At 54.5% G+C, this 18415-nt stretch overlaps 1 protein-coding gene across 5 annotated transcripts; it reads left to right on the forward strand.

Moving 5' to 3' along the window:
* Positions 1 to 2129: 2129 nt before the first annotated feature.
* RTKN (rhotekin) lies at positions 2130 to 18305 on the forward strand. 5 transcript variants are annotated; one of them, XM_059659376.1, is made up of 13 exons: positions 2255 to 2767; positions 4744 to 5035; positions 11795 to 11994; positions 13485 to 13546; positions 13643 to 13696; positions 13799 to 13916; positions 14132 to 14341; positions 15076 to 15170; positions 15272 to 15378; positions 15589 to 15717; positions 16602 to 16770; positions 16936 to 17040; positions 17623 to 18305. In XM_059659376.1, the coding sequence occupies exons 2-13, from the start codon at positions 4964 to 4966 to the stop codon at positions 17949 to 17951; spliced, it is 1650 nt and encodes a 549-aa protein (XP_059515359.1). In that variant the 5' UTR covers positions 2255 to 2767; positions 4744 to 4963; the 3' UTR covers positions 17952 to 18305. The 5 variants fall into 5 exon arrangements, 3 of the variants coding, with proteins under 3 accessions (XP_059515360.1, XP_059515359.1, XP_059515358.1); XR_009447916.1 differs by lacking the exons at positions 4744 to 5035; positions 17623 to 18305 and adding an exon at positions 17436 to 17569 and having other exon boundaries at positions 2130 to 2767; positions 16848 to 17040; XR_009447915.1 differs by lacking the exon at positions 4744 to 5035 and having other exon boundaries at positions 2132 to 2767; positions 16848 to 17040; positions 17623 to 17761.
* The last annotated feature ends 110 nt before the right edge of the window (positions 18306 to 18415 follow it).

Here is an 18415-nt window from a genome sequence, read left to right on the forward strand (position 1 = left end):
AGGAGTACCCTAATTAAGTTAATAGCAATGTACCTACCTATATAGTTTAAGTTTAAAAAATTTGGCTCTCAAAAGAAATTTCAGTCATTGTACTGTTGATATTTGGCTCTGTTGACTAATGAGTTTGCTGACCACTGGAGAGTGTCATCCCATATGCCAAACTGTGGTGGGTTCAATTCCAGGTCATGGCAACTTATGGATGTTTCTCCCCCCACCCCCATTCCCCTCTTTAAAATCAATTAAATAAATAAATTTAAGTTTATTTAGTTGTGAATTTTTAATTTAAATTTTAATCAAACCTGTAACAACTGAAATGCACAATTCTGGACAATTCAGCAGTTGTCTCTCATGAGCCAGTGTGAGGTACCATACTATCCTGGCGTTTCTCTGTGATGGTGGGGAAGGCATTTTTACTGATTAATTTTTTTAACTTTATATTATTTTTAAAAGGTAGGATTAGGAGTGCTTTTTATGTTGTGTGTGTGTTGTTGTTTTTTTAAATTTCTGAGAGAGGAAGGGAGACAGAAAGAGGGATAGAAACATCAATGAGAATCATGGATCAGATGCCTCCTGCACACCCCCTACTGGGGTTAGAGCCTGCAACCCTGGCATGTGCCCTGACTGGGAATCCAACCATGACCTCCTAGTATAGGTTGATGCTCAACCACTGAGACACACTAGCTAGACTCTATGTGTTTTTAAATAAGAATTTTAATTTATTGTGTGTTTACCACCAAAAGTCAAGTCTCCTCCTGTCACCATTTATCTCCCTTTACTCTAAAAAGATATGGACCCAGAATTCTTTTTCACAATCTTGCTATGCTATAGAGCAGCGGTTCTCAACCTGTGTGTCGCGACCCCTTTGGGGGTCAAAGACCCTTTCACAGGGGTTGCCTAAGACCATCGGAAAACACATATATAATTACATATTGTTTTTGTGATTAATCACTATGCTTTCATTATGTTCAATTTGTAACAATGAAATTGGGGGTCACCACAACATGAGGAGCTGTATTAAAGGGTCGCAGCATTAGGAAGGTTATTACCACTGCTGTAGAGAGTGAAGTCAACATGGAGGAAAGAAGAGCGAGATGATGGGAAGAGATGGGATCTCTCGACACCAAATGAATGCCTGGGTCAAGCCACATCCAGGTGACCTCTTCTGCCATTTTAGTTCCTTAAGGTAATAAATTTCCCCTTTTGCTGAAGTAATTTTAAGTCAGGTTTTCTAAAAGAATCTATAGATATAAAAGGCTAATATGCAAAGTGTTCCCAGGAGTTCAACTAGGAGTCTGGGAGTTCTATTGCTCACTATGATGTGCGCTGATCACCAGGGGGCGGTGGGGAAGAAGGAAGGCCCTGGCCAGCAGCCGCTGGGGACCCTATCCAAGTACCAATTTTGTGCACTGGGCCTCTGGTATTGAATAATTTGCCGTAGCAGAGCTGTGCTAACCTGGGCTCTCTAAAGCCAAAGGCAGGCATTTTTCTGGCTCCAGCCCATGTGCTATGAAGGAGCCCCACTCCCTCTCTCTCTCAAGTTCTCCCAGTAAGTTCTCCGGTCCCCAGGAGACTCCTCATGTGTGGTCAGCAAGTCCATTCTCTGCCATTTCCTTCTCTCTAACCGGGCTCTCTGGGTGAGGAGGGGCCCCTTTTTCTGCAGAGGCAGAGCGTGGTAATCCTGCCTCAGCTGACCCAGCAAAAACAGTTGGGAGATACCCGCTATGGATGCTGCTATATCCTCCCCTTCTTAAGGCTCTTAAGGTCTGGGTCCAGGGAGCTGAGGTCGCTGGTGCCCCCTCCCAGGGCACGAGGGCGCTGCACCTGCTCCTTTTTCTTCTTAGCTCCACTTAAGGGGCACTTGTGCTGCGCCAGGCACAATGCTGGGCATTTTACCCTCACTGTCATATGTACTTCTCATAGCCACCTGGGGATATTTACTGCATCTCCATTGAGCAGATGCGAAAACAGAAGCCCAGAAAGTTAAACGTCTTTCTGAGTCAGGGCGTCAGTTAGGAAGTGCCAGAACAGGTTTCCCAGCCGTGCCCCTCGACTTGTGGCCGTTAGGGAAGGGAGGATAGTTGGGAGGAAGCCTAACAAAGGAAGGCGACAAAGAAGGAATATTTGGGACTGTGGGAAGTCGAAAGGGTCTGCTGGGAAGCTGCTGACAGGTGAGATTAGGCCGGAGATGCCTGCGCCCCGGGCGATCCACGTGGGGCCGGGATTTTCCAAGCGCAAGTAGCCAGGCGTGCCAGGTGGGGGCGGCTGGGGGCGGGACTTCCCTTGGCCCTCCCCTCGCCCAGGTGTGGCGCCCGCGACCCCGGCCGGAAGGGACGCTGCGCCCCTGCAGTGCTCCGGAGGTGCGGGGTCCGCGGGCAGACGGGCTGTCGGGCTGTCGGGCCAGGCTTGCTCGGGAGGGACTGAGCTAGTGTGGCGAGGGCGCCCCGGAACCGGCCCCACCGAACGGGCCTTTGGCGGGGGTGGAAGAGGAGGGGGCCGCGCCCTGCCCGGCCCAGGTATTGTCTCCGGGGGCGGAGTTTGGGAACCGGCCGCGGAGCTTCCCGGCGGGCGGGCGTCGAGGGACAGAAGCCGACGAGACCCGGCGGAGAGGGGTGGCGCGGGGGGCGCACTGGACGGGCCAACGCGCCCAGCCGCCAGCATGTTCTCTCGAAACCACCGGAGCCGGGTCACGGTGGCCAGGGGCTCCGCCTTGGAGATGGAGTTCAAGCGCGGCCGCTTCCGACTCAGCCTCTTCAGCGACCCCCCCGAGGTGAGACCCCGCGCCCCCCGCCCTCCGCCGCCGGAGCTCCCGGGGCCAGCCGTGTGGCCCCCGCCCGCGCGCACGCCGGAGGGGCGGGGACGCCGCCGCCGCGTCCAAGCCCGTGCTTGTTGACTTTTTAAAAAGCGTGTTTTTATTAATTTCAGAGAGGAAAGGGGAGGGAGAGAAACATCAATGATAAGAGAGAATCATTGCTCTGCTGCCTCCCGCACGCTCTTGGGGAGCGAGCCTGCGACCGGGCGTGTGCCTCTGACCGGAATGGACCCGGGACCCTTGAGTCCGCAGGCCGGCGCTCTATGCACTGAGCCGAACCGGCTGGGGCTTGTTGGCTTTAAAAGTCGGGCGCAGACCCAGTGTCCGCACGTTCATCGGACCTGTGCCACCCCAGACTCCCTGGTCCAGTTGGGATGATCTGCCTCTGTCGGGACGAGCTTCGGTTGGTCTCAATTTAAGGGGTCCCAGGCTCGATTCCCAAAATGTGTCTGGCATCTCCCGGCATCCCCGGGCAAAGGGTGGTGGGCAGCTAGGCCCCAGCAGCTTGGACCTTCCCCCTGGGCGCCAGCCCCCTCTCCACCCTCAGTCTCCACTGTCAGCCCGGCTGGCCCCTTCGCCCAAGCACTTCCCAGTCACTCCTCTGTGCGGCTGCGGGGCTGGGAGTGCGTGCGCGCGTGTGTGCGCGCGTGTGTGTGTGGTCCCTCTATAATGGTCAGGGACTGTTCCCACACCCAGACTATCAGCCTCCTTTCCTGGGCCTGAGAGGAGTTCAGTCTTAGTCGGACAGTTTCCTCCCGGGCCCAGCGCTCTCCACGATGCAAGGTCTGAACCCCACTTGTAACTCCCTAACGAGGTTCGGGAGGGGCTGCGCGGGGAGTGGGCACAGCCAGGGGGCTGCCCAAGGTCAGCTGTCCTTCACTGCTGGGCCTGGAAGAGTTAAGTGAGGGGCCTTACTCCCACCCCCCACCCCCCTCCCTCGGGCCGGGATTCCAGGCCGGGCTCCTGCGGGCCACCCCCTTCGCCCCCCCCCCCCCCCCCAGCCTGCCCAGAACAAAGGCCCTTTCACACATGTTCCGGTGTCCCGGGCCTTCTCTGACTCAGAAGCTAGTGAACTTGGAGGAGAGGGCCCTCTTGTCGGGTCCCCCAAAAGTAACCCTGTCCCGGGCCAGCGTGGGAGAGTGAGGGGTGAGGCCCGGAGGCGGGGGTGGGGGGGAGGGGGGAGGGAGGGGCCTGTGCGCTGGGGCGGCCCCGGGAGAAGCCCGGCCTTAGGGTCTGGCGTTGAGGAGCGGGGCGGAGCTGCGGGCCGGCCGGCCGCCCTGGGGTGTGTGACTCCGTGGGTCTGGGGTGGAGGGGCGGGGGGGGGGGGGGCAGAGCTGCAGCTGGCTGGGAATCGGGGCTGGTTTCCTGTCTGGGAGGGAAGGGGCCCGCAGAGGGGAGCGGGGCAGCGGCAGCGCGCAGGCACACCCCTGCCGTTCTCCCTCCCTCTTCTCCCTTCTGCTGGAAAAGCGAGGTAACTGTGAGCCTAGGGTGGGTCGGGCTGGACGGGGCCCCGAGTTGGAAGAAGTGGCCCTGGGGGATGGGCCGCATTTACCCCTTTGTCCCACTGCCTGGCTCACTCCCCCAGGTCCTCACCTCCATTCCTCTCCAGAAAGTTCCAAGCTCCTGACAAACGTCCGGACTCTGTAGGACCTACGGGAGGCGTCCCCTCCCTGCCCCCTTCCAGCTGTGCCTGCCCCTCAGGCCCTCCTGGCACACAGATTCTCTGTCCAGCCGCCAGGGATGTGGGTGGGGGCTGGGGAGGGACCAGAGTCGGAATGAAAGGGCCTTTTTCTTCCACAGCTGGGAGAACAGCTGCCACCAAAGCAAGACTGGACACTCTGTGCCCAGAGTCCCCTCTGCAGCGGGCCTCCCCTCCTGCGACCCCACTTATCCTCACCTTAATTTCTTTTCCTTTCATGCCCGGCTCCCGCCAGGGCCCTGCAACAGCGGTAGGCAGAGGAAGTTTGTCACAGCAGCCAGAGGGGTCTGACAGGAGTGCAGAGGGGCAGAGTACCTCTGCCCTCTGCCCAAGAGCTGCCCACTCTTTCTAGACCCAGGGGAGCAGTGGGAGGAGGAATTGTGGGGCAACGTGGTGCCGGCCGCCCCTTCCCTCTGGAGGGGTTGACGAGGGAAGGGGCACTAGGGGGCACAGAGATGCAGGACAGATTGCACATCCTGGAGGACCTGAATATGCTCTACATTCGGCAGATGGCGCTCAGCCTGGAGGTAATGACCCCCACCCCCACCCCCAGGGCACCTCTTTGGCAAGCATCCCAGCCCCAGTTTCTGCCCTGCCCAACCCTCCTGGGGCTGAGTGGGGAGGGCAGGCCTGCTCAGAGTGGGAGAGGGACAGGTGGTTCTGTATCCCCTGCCTTGGGTGCTGTGTGGATCAGGCTCAGAATTGCCAATCAGAGCGTTCTATTGACAACGGGGTCTTGTCTTCACACCGACTTATGGAAGCTCTGTGGGTGGGTGTAGATGGGAAGAAAAGAGGAGTTCAGTGTGAGAGAGGTTTGCAGGAAGGATATGGCCTTCCTGGAGAAGGGGAAGGGGCCCTGGGGCAGGATGTAAAGATTTTGCTGACCCTGGAGATGGCAAGGAGCTATTTATTTATATTTTTTTTAAAATATATTTTATTGATTTTTTACAGAGAGAAAGGGAGAGGGATAGAGAGTTAGAAACATCGATCAGCTGCCTCCTGCACACCCCCTACTGGGTATGTGCCCGCAACCAAAGTACATGCCCTTGACCGGAATCGAACCTGGGACCCTTGAGTCCCCAGGCCGACGCTCTATCCACTGAGCCAAACCAGTCAGGGCGAGCTATTTATTCATATAGTTATTCTTAAACACGTTTATTGAACACTTACTATATGTCAAGTTCCTTTCTAGTTCATGGCATATACTTAAGTGAATCAGACAGGAAAGGTCCATTCTGCTGGGGAACAGAAAATAAACATGTAAAACATAATCTCACAGTGAAATCATGATGAAAATGGAGCTATAAACAGCGTGAGGTATCGTGAGGGTAGCATTAGATGTAGAGATCAGGGAAGGCCTCCGTGAGGAGACCCTTGAGCTGAGACCAGGGGGGTGTGAAGATATGTGAAGAATGAAGGAAGAGCTTTCTAGACAGAGGGCAAAGCAAGCGCCAAGGCCCTTAAATGGGGGTGAGTTCCAGTTCCAGTTCCAGTGTGGCTGGAACATAGTAGCTGGGGTTGAGCTCGTGGGCAGGGCCAGATTATGCAGGGCCTTGAAGGCCATGCCAGGCACTTAGATTTTACTCTCACTGTGATGTTGGCCCATGGAAGGGTTTTAAGCAGAGGGATGACTCATCTAATGTTTTAAAGTGATGGCTGCTGAGAGTAGGCTAGGCTGGGGAGGGGGTAGAAGAGAGGAAGGCTGGAAGTGGGGTAGCAGAAGACCACCAGAAAAAAGGTTGTTACAGCCTCAGGGTAGTGAACCTGATGGTGTGGAGGAGAGTGCTCGTGGTGGAGACAAGAAGGGGGTGGACTTCAAATGATGGTACTGGATCTGACAGGGCTTGCTGATGGATTGGACGTGAGGGGTGAGGCAAAGAGAGGACTCGAGGATGAGTCCTAGGCTGTGGCTAAGCAACTGGGCAGTGTGGCAGTTGACTGGAATGAGGAAGAGGGAGGAGTCTGTGGACATGACCACCTGGACCAGGACGGGGTTTTCTGCTGAGGAAGGTCAGAGGCAGGACTAAAGAGTCATGATCAGAAATGGCAATTTATTTCATGTCACCTCTGTTGGCCCCACCCCCACTCCCTGGAGCAGAGTAGACATTTCCTGTCAATCATAGCACTCTGTTTTTTTTCTTTTCCTTTTTTAGTATATTTTTATTGATTTCAGAGAGGAAGGGAGAGAGAGAGAGACAGAAACATCAATGATGAGAAAGAATCATTGATTGGCTGCCTCCTGCACAACCTCTACTGGTGATTGAGCCCATAACCTGGGCATATGCCCTGATCGGAATCGAACCATGACCTGCTGGTTCATAGGTCAACGCTCAACCATTGAGCCACACCAGCCAGGTAATCATGGCCTTAGAATCTTTCTCAGCACAACCTTGGCATACATTATTCAGGTTGTTTCCTTCATAAGGGCACCAGGCAGAGTCAAGAGTCCTGACCTGGTTTGGGGCTGCATCAGGAGGGGACACCTTTACCTAATTTGTTCACCTGGAGAAGGTCACCTTTTTCTCATATGCAGAAAGTTACCCAATGAGCCCATTGAGATTTTGACACTATGTAGTGTCCTGTCTTGGCATGGGAAATAAACCTGTTGGCCATCCCTAGTCCTCTGCAATGTCCATGTTTCTAGTTACATGTGGCTATTTAAAATGATAATTTAATTGAAATGAAATAAAAGATTCAGTTCCTTAATAGCTCTAGCCACATTTCAGGTGCTAGATGACTATTGAATATTTCCATCATTGCAGGAGATTTTATTGCTCAGAGCTGGTCTAGATGTTGAAATGTTTAAATTCCGACCTCCCCTTACCCCCACTACGCAGGTTTTCTCCATGTGAGGTCTGCCCACCTTCTGGAACCGAGGAGGAGGCTCAGGTTTCACTTTTGCCACCTCTCCTTCAGCCTGTGCTGTGCTCTTTCTCCATGAAACTCAGCAGTACCGCCACCAAGGAGACCCATTGTGTTTTTTGTTTGTTTATTTGTTTTTGATGTATTTTCTCTTATTATTTTCTTTCTTTTTAAAAAAAATATATATTTTTTATTGATTTCAGAAAGGGAGAGAGAGGGAGAGAGAGATAGAAATATTAATGATGAGAGAGAATCACTGGCTGCCTCCTGGGCATGTTCCCTGACCGGGAATCGAACCATGACCGTGACCTCCTGGTTCATAGGTCGACTCTCAACCACTTAGCTACACCAGCCAGGGATTGGCAAAAGAGGTAGTCATGGCAGAATAAATCCAAGACAATTTTCTGGAAGAGATAATGTAAGCTACAAGTAAAGGGGAGGTGAGAGAAAGGCGGTCTTCGTGTCTTCAAACATGTGCTGAGCCCACCCTGGTTGGTGTGGCCCAGTTGATTGAGTGTCCCCCAGAGCATGAGGAGATTGCTGGTTCCATTCACAGTGAGGGCACATGCCCCTTGCAGCTGGATCCCTGTAGGGGGTGTGAGGAGGCAGCCTACTGAAGCACATCCATGTTTCTCTCTCTCTCCCTTCCTCTCTCTCTCAAAATCAGTTAAAAAATATACTTAAAAAAAATATATGTGTTGGCCCCAGGTAGAGGTTAAACTTTCCCACTTAATCCTCAAGCAATGTGAAGAAGGGGGTGGAATAACCCCTGTTTACACACTGGGGCTGTAGAGGTTATGTTCTCATAGCTAGTCAAGTTCCTGAGTGATGATCTGAACTGAGCCCTGGTGGAGATTCTGAAGGGAACAGAAGGTGAAGCAGAGCAGGAAGTCAGGGAGGGGGGGGGGGGGGGAGGGGAGGGGACAGGAAAGGATGTCCCTGGAGGGCCTGATGTGTGTTGGGGCTTCTGCTCATTACTCATCCTCCTTCACCCCTTGGGGCCTGACCCAGGTCCAGTTGACATCCATCTCTGAGCTCTTTCTCTGGAGAGTCTGGTGAAAATGCTGCCTCCCTGGGGAGAGGGGGTGTGTGGGTGGGGAGGGGGGACAAAAAGCCATCCCTGGGGTGGGTGGGGAGGTGGGCGCAAGCACAGGGATCTAGAGACTGCGCCGGGATTCCTGAGATGCTCTGTCCAGAGGTGGGCGCCGGGATATCTAGGCCGTGGGAAGCTGGATTTAGGGCTGGAGGGCGGTGGGCAGACCGCAGCAGGGGTGTCTGGGTCCTTAGGGTCATCTGGGCTGGGCCCAGGGACTTCTCCGGCCTGTTACTCCAATTTACACCCTATACTCTCCCCGCCCCCTCCCCAGGCCAGGGGTCACCTTGGAGGGCAGCTGCACCGCCAGGGGCCTCCTGCAGCTCCAGCGAGTGCTGTGGCCCTAAGCCCTTTCCAGGACAAGGGGGCGCTCTCAGAGGTTCCTGTACACCCGACTGGCTCTCCGTGGTCCTGCCACTGGGAGCCCGGGAGCCCCTCAGCCGCTCTCGCGGAGGTTGGGAGCTGATGTCACCGGTGCCCTGAGCGCCGCGGGCGGGGCCTCTGAGTGGGCACCCAGACGCCAGACGGTGCAGCCGGCTCCAGACCAGCGCGCTGCCTGTGGCTGCGTGGCAGGCGCAATGGCCAAGGCTAGGGAAGGATCCGTGAGTGCTGGGGCTGGGCTGCCAGCCAGGAGGGGCCTTGAGGATGCCTGTCTGTTCCCTCCCCGCTACTCCTCCCCCCACCCGCCCCCCCATTTGGGGTGTTTGTGGAAGAAGCTGGATGCAGAATGGGATGGGGGTTGGCAAGCGGGGAAGCTTAGCAGAGGTGGACCATGGTGCAGACAGACCTAGCGGGGTTTGGGGGAGCTGTGTAGTCTCGGAGAGCTTCCGGGTGGAAGAGGCTTTGGGACCGGGTTGGCTTATTTCTGATGGGTCAGGAAGGGAAGCACGGATAGTGCTGAGGTAAGGGGTGATGAGAGGCTGGCCTTGCACAACGGCCCCGGGTATAGTGAAGGAAGAATTTGCAGGGAGGCCAGACAAGACTTTTGGAAGCAGGAAGTTGGGGTATTCAGGTCTTGGAGACTCGAAAGCTGGAGCCACCAGGGACAGAAGCAAGAGCACAGGGTGTGGGAGAGGCCTGGTGTGAGGGAGAAGACAGGTTTGGGGTGGTCACATTTCACCTGTCTCCCAACCCAATGCGGCCGTCAGCTTGCCTCCTGAACTGACTGACTATCCTTGCACTGGGGTTAGTCTGCCACCTTCTCCTGAAACCTTCCCATCACTTAGCCAGAAGCAGACAGGGTCTATTTTCTGTGAGCATATTTATGCCATGACATAGCACTTACGGAGCAGCCATTAATGTCTGCATCTCTCACCTCCCAGCTGGATTTTAAATGGAGCCTTGGACAGCACGGGGACACTCCAGTGTTTGTTGGGTGACTGCTCCTGCTGCAGAAGTAGCATCACTAAATCTGCATCCCCATCCTTCACTGTACCATGTGCTGGTGCATCACCTTCCTGTCTCACTGTATCCCCACAACCCCAGGTGGAGGGAACTGTTTCCATCCTCATTTTACAGACGGGGAAACCAAGTCTCAGGGAGGTTAATTAAATTGCCCAGAGCTTTCTCAATAAGTTTCTTCCCAGCTTCTTAAGACTGGCAGGGCTGTGACTCAGACTCGGGGTTCTTGTGTCAAACTGGTGCTCCCCTCCTCTGCTCCGTGCCAAGACCTCCAGGGCTCCTTTCTGAGGGAAGAGGGTTTCCTGAGAGTCCCGATGCCTCGCCCAGTGCCCCCAGTCTGGCCCTGTGCACAGCCTGCTCAGCCCCTCGCTCCTGACCTCCTGCTCCACCTGCCTTCCCATCCCCATTCCTTGCCTCGTCCTCACCTTCTCAGTGCCGTCCTCACCTTCTCAGTGCCGGCAGGTGGCAGAACCCCTAATTCGGGGTGTGTATGGGGTGAGCTCTGTAGGTGGTATGCTCCTTCTCCACTGATCCCTTGCCAAGTAGATGATCCCCTCCCCCATAACTTGAGTCTTTGGGGTAACCCAGGACGGCCTTTATTGTCTGTGTCCATTCCCTTTAGTTGGTGGTTCTCAGCCCTAGCTGCACCTTAAAATCACTGGGGGGAATTGTCAAAAAAATGTGCTTGCCCCACTCTTAAAGATTCTTATTCTGCAAGTCTGATACTTTCTTTATTTTTAAGATTTAATTTTTTAAAAAGGCAACAATTTCCAATAGCATAGTAGTAAAGAAGGGTACATATGAATAAAGTATCATAAACCTGTTTTCCATTCCTGGCTCCCAGTCCTGCAACCACTACTATTTTATGCATATCTGTGTCAATGCATGTATATTTAGTACACAAATGGTAGCATGCTATAATACTGTTCTACTTTCTCACTTCATATACAGTGTGTCCCAAAAAAATGTACACACATTTTAATAGCTGATAGCTCAATTTTGAAAATGAAATGTATTTTAAGAAACACTGCCTTTATTATTGTTCAAAGCGTGTGTACACACTTTTTGGGGACAATCCTATATTTTGAAGATTGTTTCATTTATCTGCACACTCTTAATGTCTGCAATATTCCATGGTAGGGATGTGCTGTAACTTATTTATTTTTACCTATCCCATTTTTTAATTTGTCAATTACTGTTGACATTCAATATTATTTTATATTTTATATGTACAGCATAGTGATTAGGCATTTATATAATTATGAAGTACTCCCCTCCCACCTCAATAAGTCTAGTGTGCTATAACTTATTTAACGAATGCCCTGTTGAGGACTTTTTAAAAATATATATATTTTATTGATTCTTACAGAGAGGAAGGGAGAGAGATAGTTAGAAACATCGATGAGAAACATCGATCAGCTGCCTCCTGCACACCTCCTACTGGGGATGTGCCCGCAACCCAGGTACATGCCCTTGGCCGGAATTGAACTTGAGACCTTTCAGTCCACAGGCTGACGCTCTATCCACTGAGTCAAACCGGTTAGGGCCCTGTTGAGGGCTTTTAATCTTGGTGTTTTAAAACAATGCAGCAATGAATATGACTTTTGCCCACATGTATAACGATAAACTCGTAGATATTGGATAGCTGTATCAAATGATGTGAGTTTGTAGTTTTCATAGATTTTTCCAGCTGTACTCAAAAGATGCTGAAGAAATGTCTACTCCCCCCTTCAAAGGCATGAGGGCACCTGTGTTTTTACAAGCTGCTCTGATAGTTCTTGGACAGCTGAGGTTGAGGTTCAACGCTTGCCCATGAGGAATCTGAAACATTGTCAGTTTCTCCTGGGCCCAACCTCCACTTGGGGACGAGAGGGTGCTTCTGCCTGTTCCCTGACTGACATGTCCTCATCCTTCTCCCCACTCCCTCTAGGACACAGAGCTGCAGAGAAAGCTGGACCACGAGATCCGGATGAGGGAAGGGGCCTGCAAGCTGCTGGCAGCCTGTTCCCAGCGCGAGCAGACTCTGGAGGCCACCAAGAGCCTGCTGGTGTGCAACAGCCGCATCCTCAGCTACATGGGCGAGCTGCAGCGGCGCAAGGAGGCGCAGGTGCTGGGGAAGACCGGCCGGCGGTGAGCACGGGGGAGCGCGGCCTCCTGCGGGTGGTGGTACAGCATGTGTGTATATGGAGTGTGGACTCCCAGAAGCTGACCTCTTCATGTCAGGCCTGGAAGACACCTTGATGTTTCACCACTGCAATGTGCTGCCCAGAGGTGCACTTGGGAGAAGCTGGGGCTGGACTCAGGAAAGCCAGGGTTTTTGGTGAGAGGGTGGCAGTCTGCGGGGTAGTAATGCAGAAACACTAATTTGCTAAGCCCTGCCTGTGATCTGATGAGGTTGGCTGGCAGGCTGGCTTCTGGAAAGCCTATTTTCTCAGTCAGCTCACCAGGCCATTTGCTGAATGGCCAATTTACCAAAACCTGATGATAGTTTATTTTACCTGGGGTTCACCATCAGAGGCAGAAATTGGGAAAGGAAATAATAAAAAGTCATTTAGGGGAAAGCCTATCCCTTCACATAAATAAGATTGTGCATTCCAGAGGGGCTTGGCTTCTTTCTGGATGTGAAACACAAGCTATGCTAACATTGGACTCTGCTGATCTGAGAAATCTGTAGTGAAATGGTTGAGGTTATGCTCTAGTAAAACTAAAATGTTTGAGAAAATATTTGGCAGGTTGATCATTCCAAGAATTGGCCATTTTTTTGTAAACTGGTCATTTGTAAAATTGGCTTCTGGCAAAGTAATTTGCTTTACCCCACAAGGGCGAGTGGGAGAGGGCCCAGCTCAGCCATGAAGGTTGACGCAGGAGAGGTTGCCAGGAGCCTCCAGAGCTCACCCAGGAAGCCACAGGGAAGGCAGAAAACCCACTCTGCGCCTGTCCCATAAAGCTAAAGGAAGGGCAGGCAGGCAGGGGTCCGCTTCTACTATGAGTTTGCTGATTCCCGAGAGGCAGCCATCACTAGTCTCTGCCCTGCTCACGGGGCCCAGTGTGACTTGAGTACACCCGAGTCCCTGACAGCTAACACGTCAACATGAGTGCCACATGGTTTAGCTTAAGGCCCGACCAAGTCACTGATTAGTTACATCACTGGCGGTATGAATTAGCATGGATAATACTCATTGCCTTCGTCACCTTAGGGGGACATCCTCAGTGAGTCCTGATGATGGGCGGGGAGGTGAGAAAGGCCGGATGTCTGGGACCCTACAGTGGGGCACTGGGAAGGCACAGCCAGGAGGGTAAAGGAGAACTCAAAACTGAGGGGAAGGAGAGAGGTTTGCGGTAAATAGAACACAAATGTTCCCTGCTTGGGTTTTTCCTTACATAAACACCCTCCTATATCTAAGACAGAGGAGATGAGATGGTGGAGATGACGAGCCTACCTCATTGTGTCCCCAGCACCCCCCAGGGTTCAATCGACAACTCAGGCCCTCAGCCCTGCAATGTCAGCCTGGCTGGGGCTGCCCGGGCTGGGCGTGGTGGGTGGTCCTAGAGCCCTTGGGAACCAGAGCCAGGGCGGTAGTGTGTGAAGGCCAGACTGGGACATTGTGATTTGCCCACAGGCCTTCTGACGGCGGGCTGCTGGCTGAGCGCTCCCCCTGCCGAGGCCGCGTCTGCATCTCTGGTAAGAAACACAACTGCCCCAGCCCTGGCGCTCCCCGCCCAGCCACGAGGTCTCCTGCCCCATCTCAACATCTGTTCCTACCCCTCTGTCCCTTAGACCTCCGGATTCCACTCATGTGGAAGGACACAGAGTATTTCAAGAACAAAGGCGGTGAGTGTCACACAGACTGGGACACACTTAGGGGAGTGGCCCTGAGGTTGAGAGCTCCTGTGGGGCACTTTTCTCCAAACGGGTTTTCCTCTCTGTCCCCAGATCTGCACCGCTGGGCTGTGTTCCTGCTGTTGCAGCTGGGGGAGGACATTCAGGACACAGAGATGATCCTAGTGGACAGGACCCTCACGGACATCTCCTTTCAGAACCATCTGCTCTTGTGAGTACCTCATCTGTGTGGCTCTCCTCTCTCCACTCTGCCCAGTGCTCTGGTGAGGCAGCTACAGGGGAGGGGAGGAGAGGGAGGAAGGGAGATGGGCCTTCCCAGTGGAGCTGTCCTGAACTCATGCCACATCCATCCTCCCCCATCCCTCCCTCATGCCTCCCTGGACTTCCCCAGGACCATCCTCCTCTCTTCTCCCCACATTCCTACAGCACCGAGGCAGGGCCAGACTTCAAGCTGCGGCTGGAGCTGTATGGGGCCTGCATGGAAGAGGAGGGGGCCCTGGCTGGTGCCCCCAAGAGGCTTGCCACCAAACTCAGCAGCTCCCTGGGGCGCTCCTCTGGGAGGCGTGTCAGGGCATCGCTGGAGAGTACTGGGGGTTCGGGGAGCAGTCCCGTCCTGCTCCCCACCCCGGCTGTGAGGTAAGGCCATGCATTCCCCCACTGCCCTCACATGCCTGTCCTGGCCACAGGCGACCTCTGAGCAGTGGGGAGCTTGTAGAAGCTACTTTGCACTGCAGCCAGGATGTAGACAGACACAGATGAGCAGTGGCCACATGGGAGGCACTCAGAGCTAGACCCAAGCCAACTGATAACCAACAGGAGTGCAGGGAGAGCTAGGCCCTGGGTCTTCACTTTTTTTTGCAGCAGAGGCATTCGTGTGGATAGAGCAGAGTGCCCTGGTGGAGGAGGGTGGCCCGGCTCTGGCGGTGCCTCCAGGAGCCTGGAAGCACCTGTGGAATACTGGGCCCCTGGGGAGCAATGTGAGAACATCTAGAGTAATGCACAGAATGCTGATTTCGGAGACATACCCGGGTTCAGACTCCAGCTCCACCACCTACCTATGGGCTATAGATTATGGGCACATTTTTTAACCTCTCTGCCTCAAGCTGCCTCATCTATTAACTAAAGAATGCCACCCGCCTCCCGGGCTGTGGTGGGAATGCAGGAGGACAACATATGTAGGAAGCACAGGACCTGGCACTCAGCGGGAGCGCAGTGAATGTTCCCCACTCCCGCGGGGAAGGCAAGCTGGTTTCCTGTGTGGCTCTCTGAACAACGGGGCAGAGCTGCTCGGCACGATAGCTCCTGCCCTCTACCGTGGCCCTCACGTGCTCCTCACCTGGCTGAGGCCCACTTCTCTGCCTGTCCTGCAGTGGTCCTCGTTACCACCTCCTGGCTCACACCACGCTCACCCTGGCAGCAGTGCAAGATGGGTTCCGCACACATGACCTCACTCTCGCCAGCCATGGTGAGTTTGTGTGGGGGGAGCATGCTGGATGGTGAGAAGAGGGGCCGTTGGGTGACCCCCTCCTCACTCTCCCCCCGCTCTCTGCACGTCCTCTCGCCCAGAGGAGCACCCTGCCTGGCTGCCCCTGTATGGCAGCGTGTGTTGCCGCCTGGTGGCTCAGCCTCTCTGCATGACGCAGCCGACTGCAAGCGGCTCCCTCAGGGTGCAGGTGAGGGCCCCGGAGGAGTGGAAGGAGCACGGAGAAGGCAGCGGAGAGCTGGGTCACCTGGGAATTAGAACTGAAAAACCAAGGTCCGGGTGGAAGGAGGGACATAGCAAGACAGGAGGGGGGGCAGAAAGGGGCAGATTCTTGATGGAGGGCTGGGAAGAGGGTGTTGGGAGGTGTGATTCCCCCAGGAAACCTTGAGTATCTATGCAGCAAGCTGGGGAGCGGCAGGACTGGGCACGAGTGCACGGAGTCCTGAAAGGCACGAACCTCTTCTGTTACCGGCAACCTGAGGATGCAGACACTGGGAAAGAGCCGCTGTTTACTATTGCGATCAACAAGGTGATGGGTCCCCTGATGGTCAAGCCACCAGGTGCCTGGGCCTGGAGCCTCCCCTTCAGGTCCCACCAGGGTGGGTGCAGACCTTAGAGAGATCAAAGTCTTCTGGGCCTCACTGCACCACCCAACTCCAGGGCCAGGAATGATGAGGGGACCATTCTCCCTGACCAGCATCACTGGAAAAGGGTTGTCCCTTCTAGTTACCAGCCTCAGCCAATTCTCAGAGAGGGGTCTATAACCAGTCTAGGATTTTTCATCCACCTTCCATCTTTCCCCTCAGATTCTAATTTGCATCTACTCCATCCTTTCCTGGCTTCCTCTCCCAGGCCAAGTTCAGAGCCCCCTCTGTTCACCAGCCCTTTTGTTAGCTTTCCTGCTGACTTTTATGGAGGAAGTAGTGAGGGACATTAGGCCTCAGCATGCCTGCCAGCCTCTGTGCCTTCCCCTGCCCCCCCTTTTCCTGTCTCTATGCACCTCTATCCCTGACTAAAGGCCATCTGTCTCATCCCCAATCCTTTCCGGCCATTCCTTCCCACTCAGCTCAGTAGGAGGCAAATGAGGGGGTTTGGTGAACGCCCCACAAGCTCCTCTTTCTTTTTTTAACATAGTTATCAATTTCAGAGAGGAAGTGAGAAACATCAGTGATGAGAGAGAATCATTGATCAGCTGCCTCCTGCACGCCCCCCACTGGGGATCAAGCCCGCAGGTACCCTTGACCGGAATTGAATCCGGGACCCTTCCGTCCGCAGGCCTAGGCTCTACCCACTGAGCCAAACCCGTTAGGGCATGCTCCTCTTTCTAAGGCGGGATGATCAAGCCCTCCTGAAGTCACTGCTGACCACTGTAACAACGGGGAGTTGGAAGCGGACGCCTTTTTTCTCCTGCAGGATACTCGAGTCCAGGCAGGGGAACAGGACCAGACCACTGGCCGGCCCTTCACTCTGAGCATCAGTAACCAGTATGGGGAGGACAAGGTGACACACACCCTTCAGACAGAGAGTCGGGGAGCCCTGCAGAGCTGGATGGAGGCCCTGTGGCAGCTTTTCTTCGACATGAGTAAGAGTAGGGGGCTGGATTGAACTTTTGGGAGGAACTGGCATTTGTGATTTCTTACTGTAGGCCTCTGTTTCAAGAATACGTGGAAGGAAACGTCACAGGGGAGAGGGTCGCCTGGCCCTCAGTCCTCTCCCTCTCCACCCCCAATCAGTGTTCTCCCTTCAGGCCAGTGGAAGCAGTGCTGTGACGAAATCATGAAAATTGAAACCCCGGCCCCCCGGAAACCACCCCAAGCACTGGCCAAGCAGAGGTCCTTGTACCACGAGATGGGTGAGTGCAGGTATTCTCCGGGAAGCTGACGGGAGGTGGGGCTGCAGGCGTCAAGGGAGCCCAGACCATGGAAAGAGACAGAAGGCACACTTTGGGCGGAGGCAGAGCCCTGGGACTCGGGTCCCTCCGCGTCCTCTTGTGTCCCTTTCTTTCCTCTGAGCTTCTCAGAACCACTCCCACCCAAGTTCAAAACAAAACCCCAAAGAACCAGATTCATTTCATGGATTTCCTTCCTAATTTCTTCTTTTTTTGTTTCCCTCTCTGCATGCGGATTCCTCTCTCTTCCTCTGACCTTTACTTGCCTGGCACGGCTTTCATTTTCCTTCTCTCTCTTGATGTCTTCACCCACGTCCCCACTCCCAATCTGTGTCCACCCTGCCTGCTGTATCCCATAGTCTTATCAGAGCCTGGAGCTCCAGGGGGCCCAGGTGAGGGGCTGCTCCTGCAGGATAATGCAATCTCGGCTGAGATCCGGGCTTTGCTTTCCTCCTATTACAGTGACAGGTGATGGTCAGGGCTGGGTAGACCTGGGGCCTAAGCTCTGACTAGCCCCCTCCCCTCAACCCCTTCCTGGTGCCACAGCTATTGAGCCTCTGGATGACATCGCAGCAGTGACAGATATCCTGGCCCAGCGGGAGGGCGTGAGGCTGGAGACGACCCCACCCTGGCTAGCCATGTTTGCAGACCAGCCTGCCCTGCCTCGCCCCTGCTCACCTGCCTCAGTGGCCCCAGCTCGGACCCACCCCCTGCCCTGGGGGCGCCCCAGAACATTCTCCCTGGACGCTGTGCCCCCAGACCACCCCTCCGAGGCTCCCCGCTTGGTTGCCCCTCTCCCCCCACACCGATCCCCACGTTCTAGAAGCCTCTGCCGAAAAGGCTCGCCCCGCACTTGGCTCCAGTCACCAGTGTGAGGAAGGTGATGGCAGCAGGATCTGGCCAGGAGAGGAGAGGACCTGTGCGCCTGGGCTCTGGAGACGGTGCTGTCTGCAGCAGGTTGGCCACTGGCCTCCCTTCCTCAGCTGGACTGGGGGTAGGTGGGGGGATGGGGAGCCGAAGCCCCTCTTAAGCTATGGTTGTCATGGTGCTGAGGGACTCATTCCCAGGGCTGGCTGGGACCCCCCCTGAACCCTTCCTGGGAGAAAACTGGAACCAACTCTGCCCTACCTCCTGCACTAACCAGCTTTGAGGATGGCACTGGAGAGCGCCGGGAGGGAACACACCTTCCTTGTGACTCCTTTATCAACCATTAAAGTTATTTAACAGCAGCCTTCACCTGGTTCTTGACATCAGGTTGCCTCTCTGCTTGGCCCGGACCTGCCCCGTCCCCTCTTCCCTGGAGCTTAGTTCGCCGGCTGTGAAAGATGACTTGGATCCT

Source organism: Myotis daubentonii, chromosome 12 (assembly GCF_963259705.1).
Source record: "Myotis daubentonii chromosome 12, mMyoDau2.1, whole genome shotgun sequence".
NCBI lineage: Eukaryota > Metazoa > Chordata > Mammalia > Chiroptera > Vespertilionidae > Myotis > Myotis daubentonii.

Coding starts and splice junctions, on each gene's coding strand:
- RTKN (XM_059659375.1), top strand. CDS start 2,657: ATGTTCTCTCGAAACCACCGGAGCCGGGTCACGGTGGCCAGGGGCTCC. Junction 14,342..15,075: donor CTCCCCACCCCGGCTGTGAG/GTAAGGCCATGC, acceptor CCTGTCCTGCAG/TGGTCCTCGTTACCACCTCC. Junction 17,041..17,622: donor GTCCTTGTACCACGAGATGG/GTGAGTGCAGGT, acceptor CTGGTGCCACAG/CTATTGAGCCTCTGGATGAC.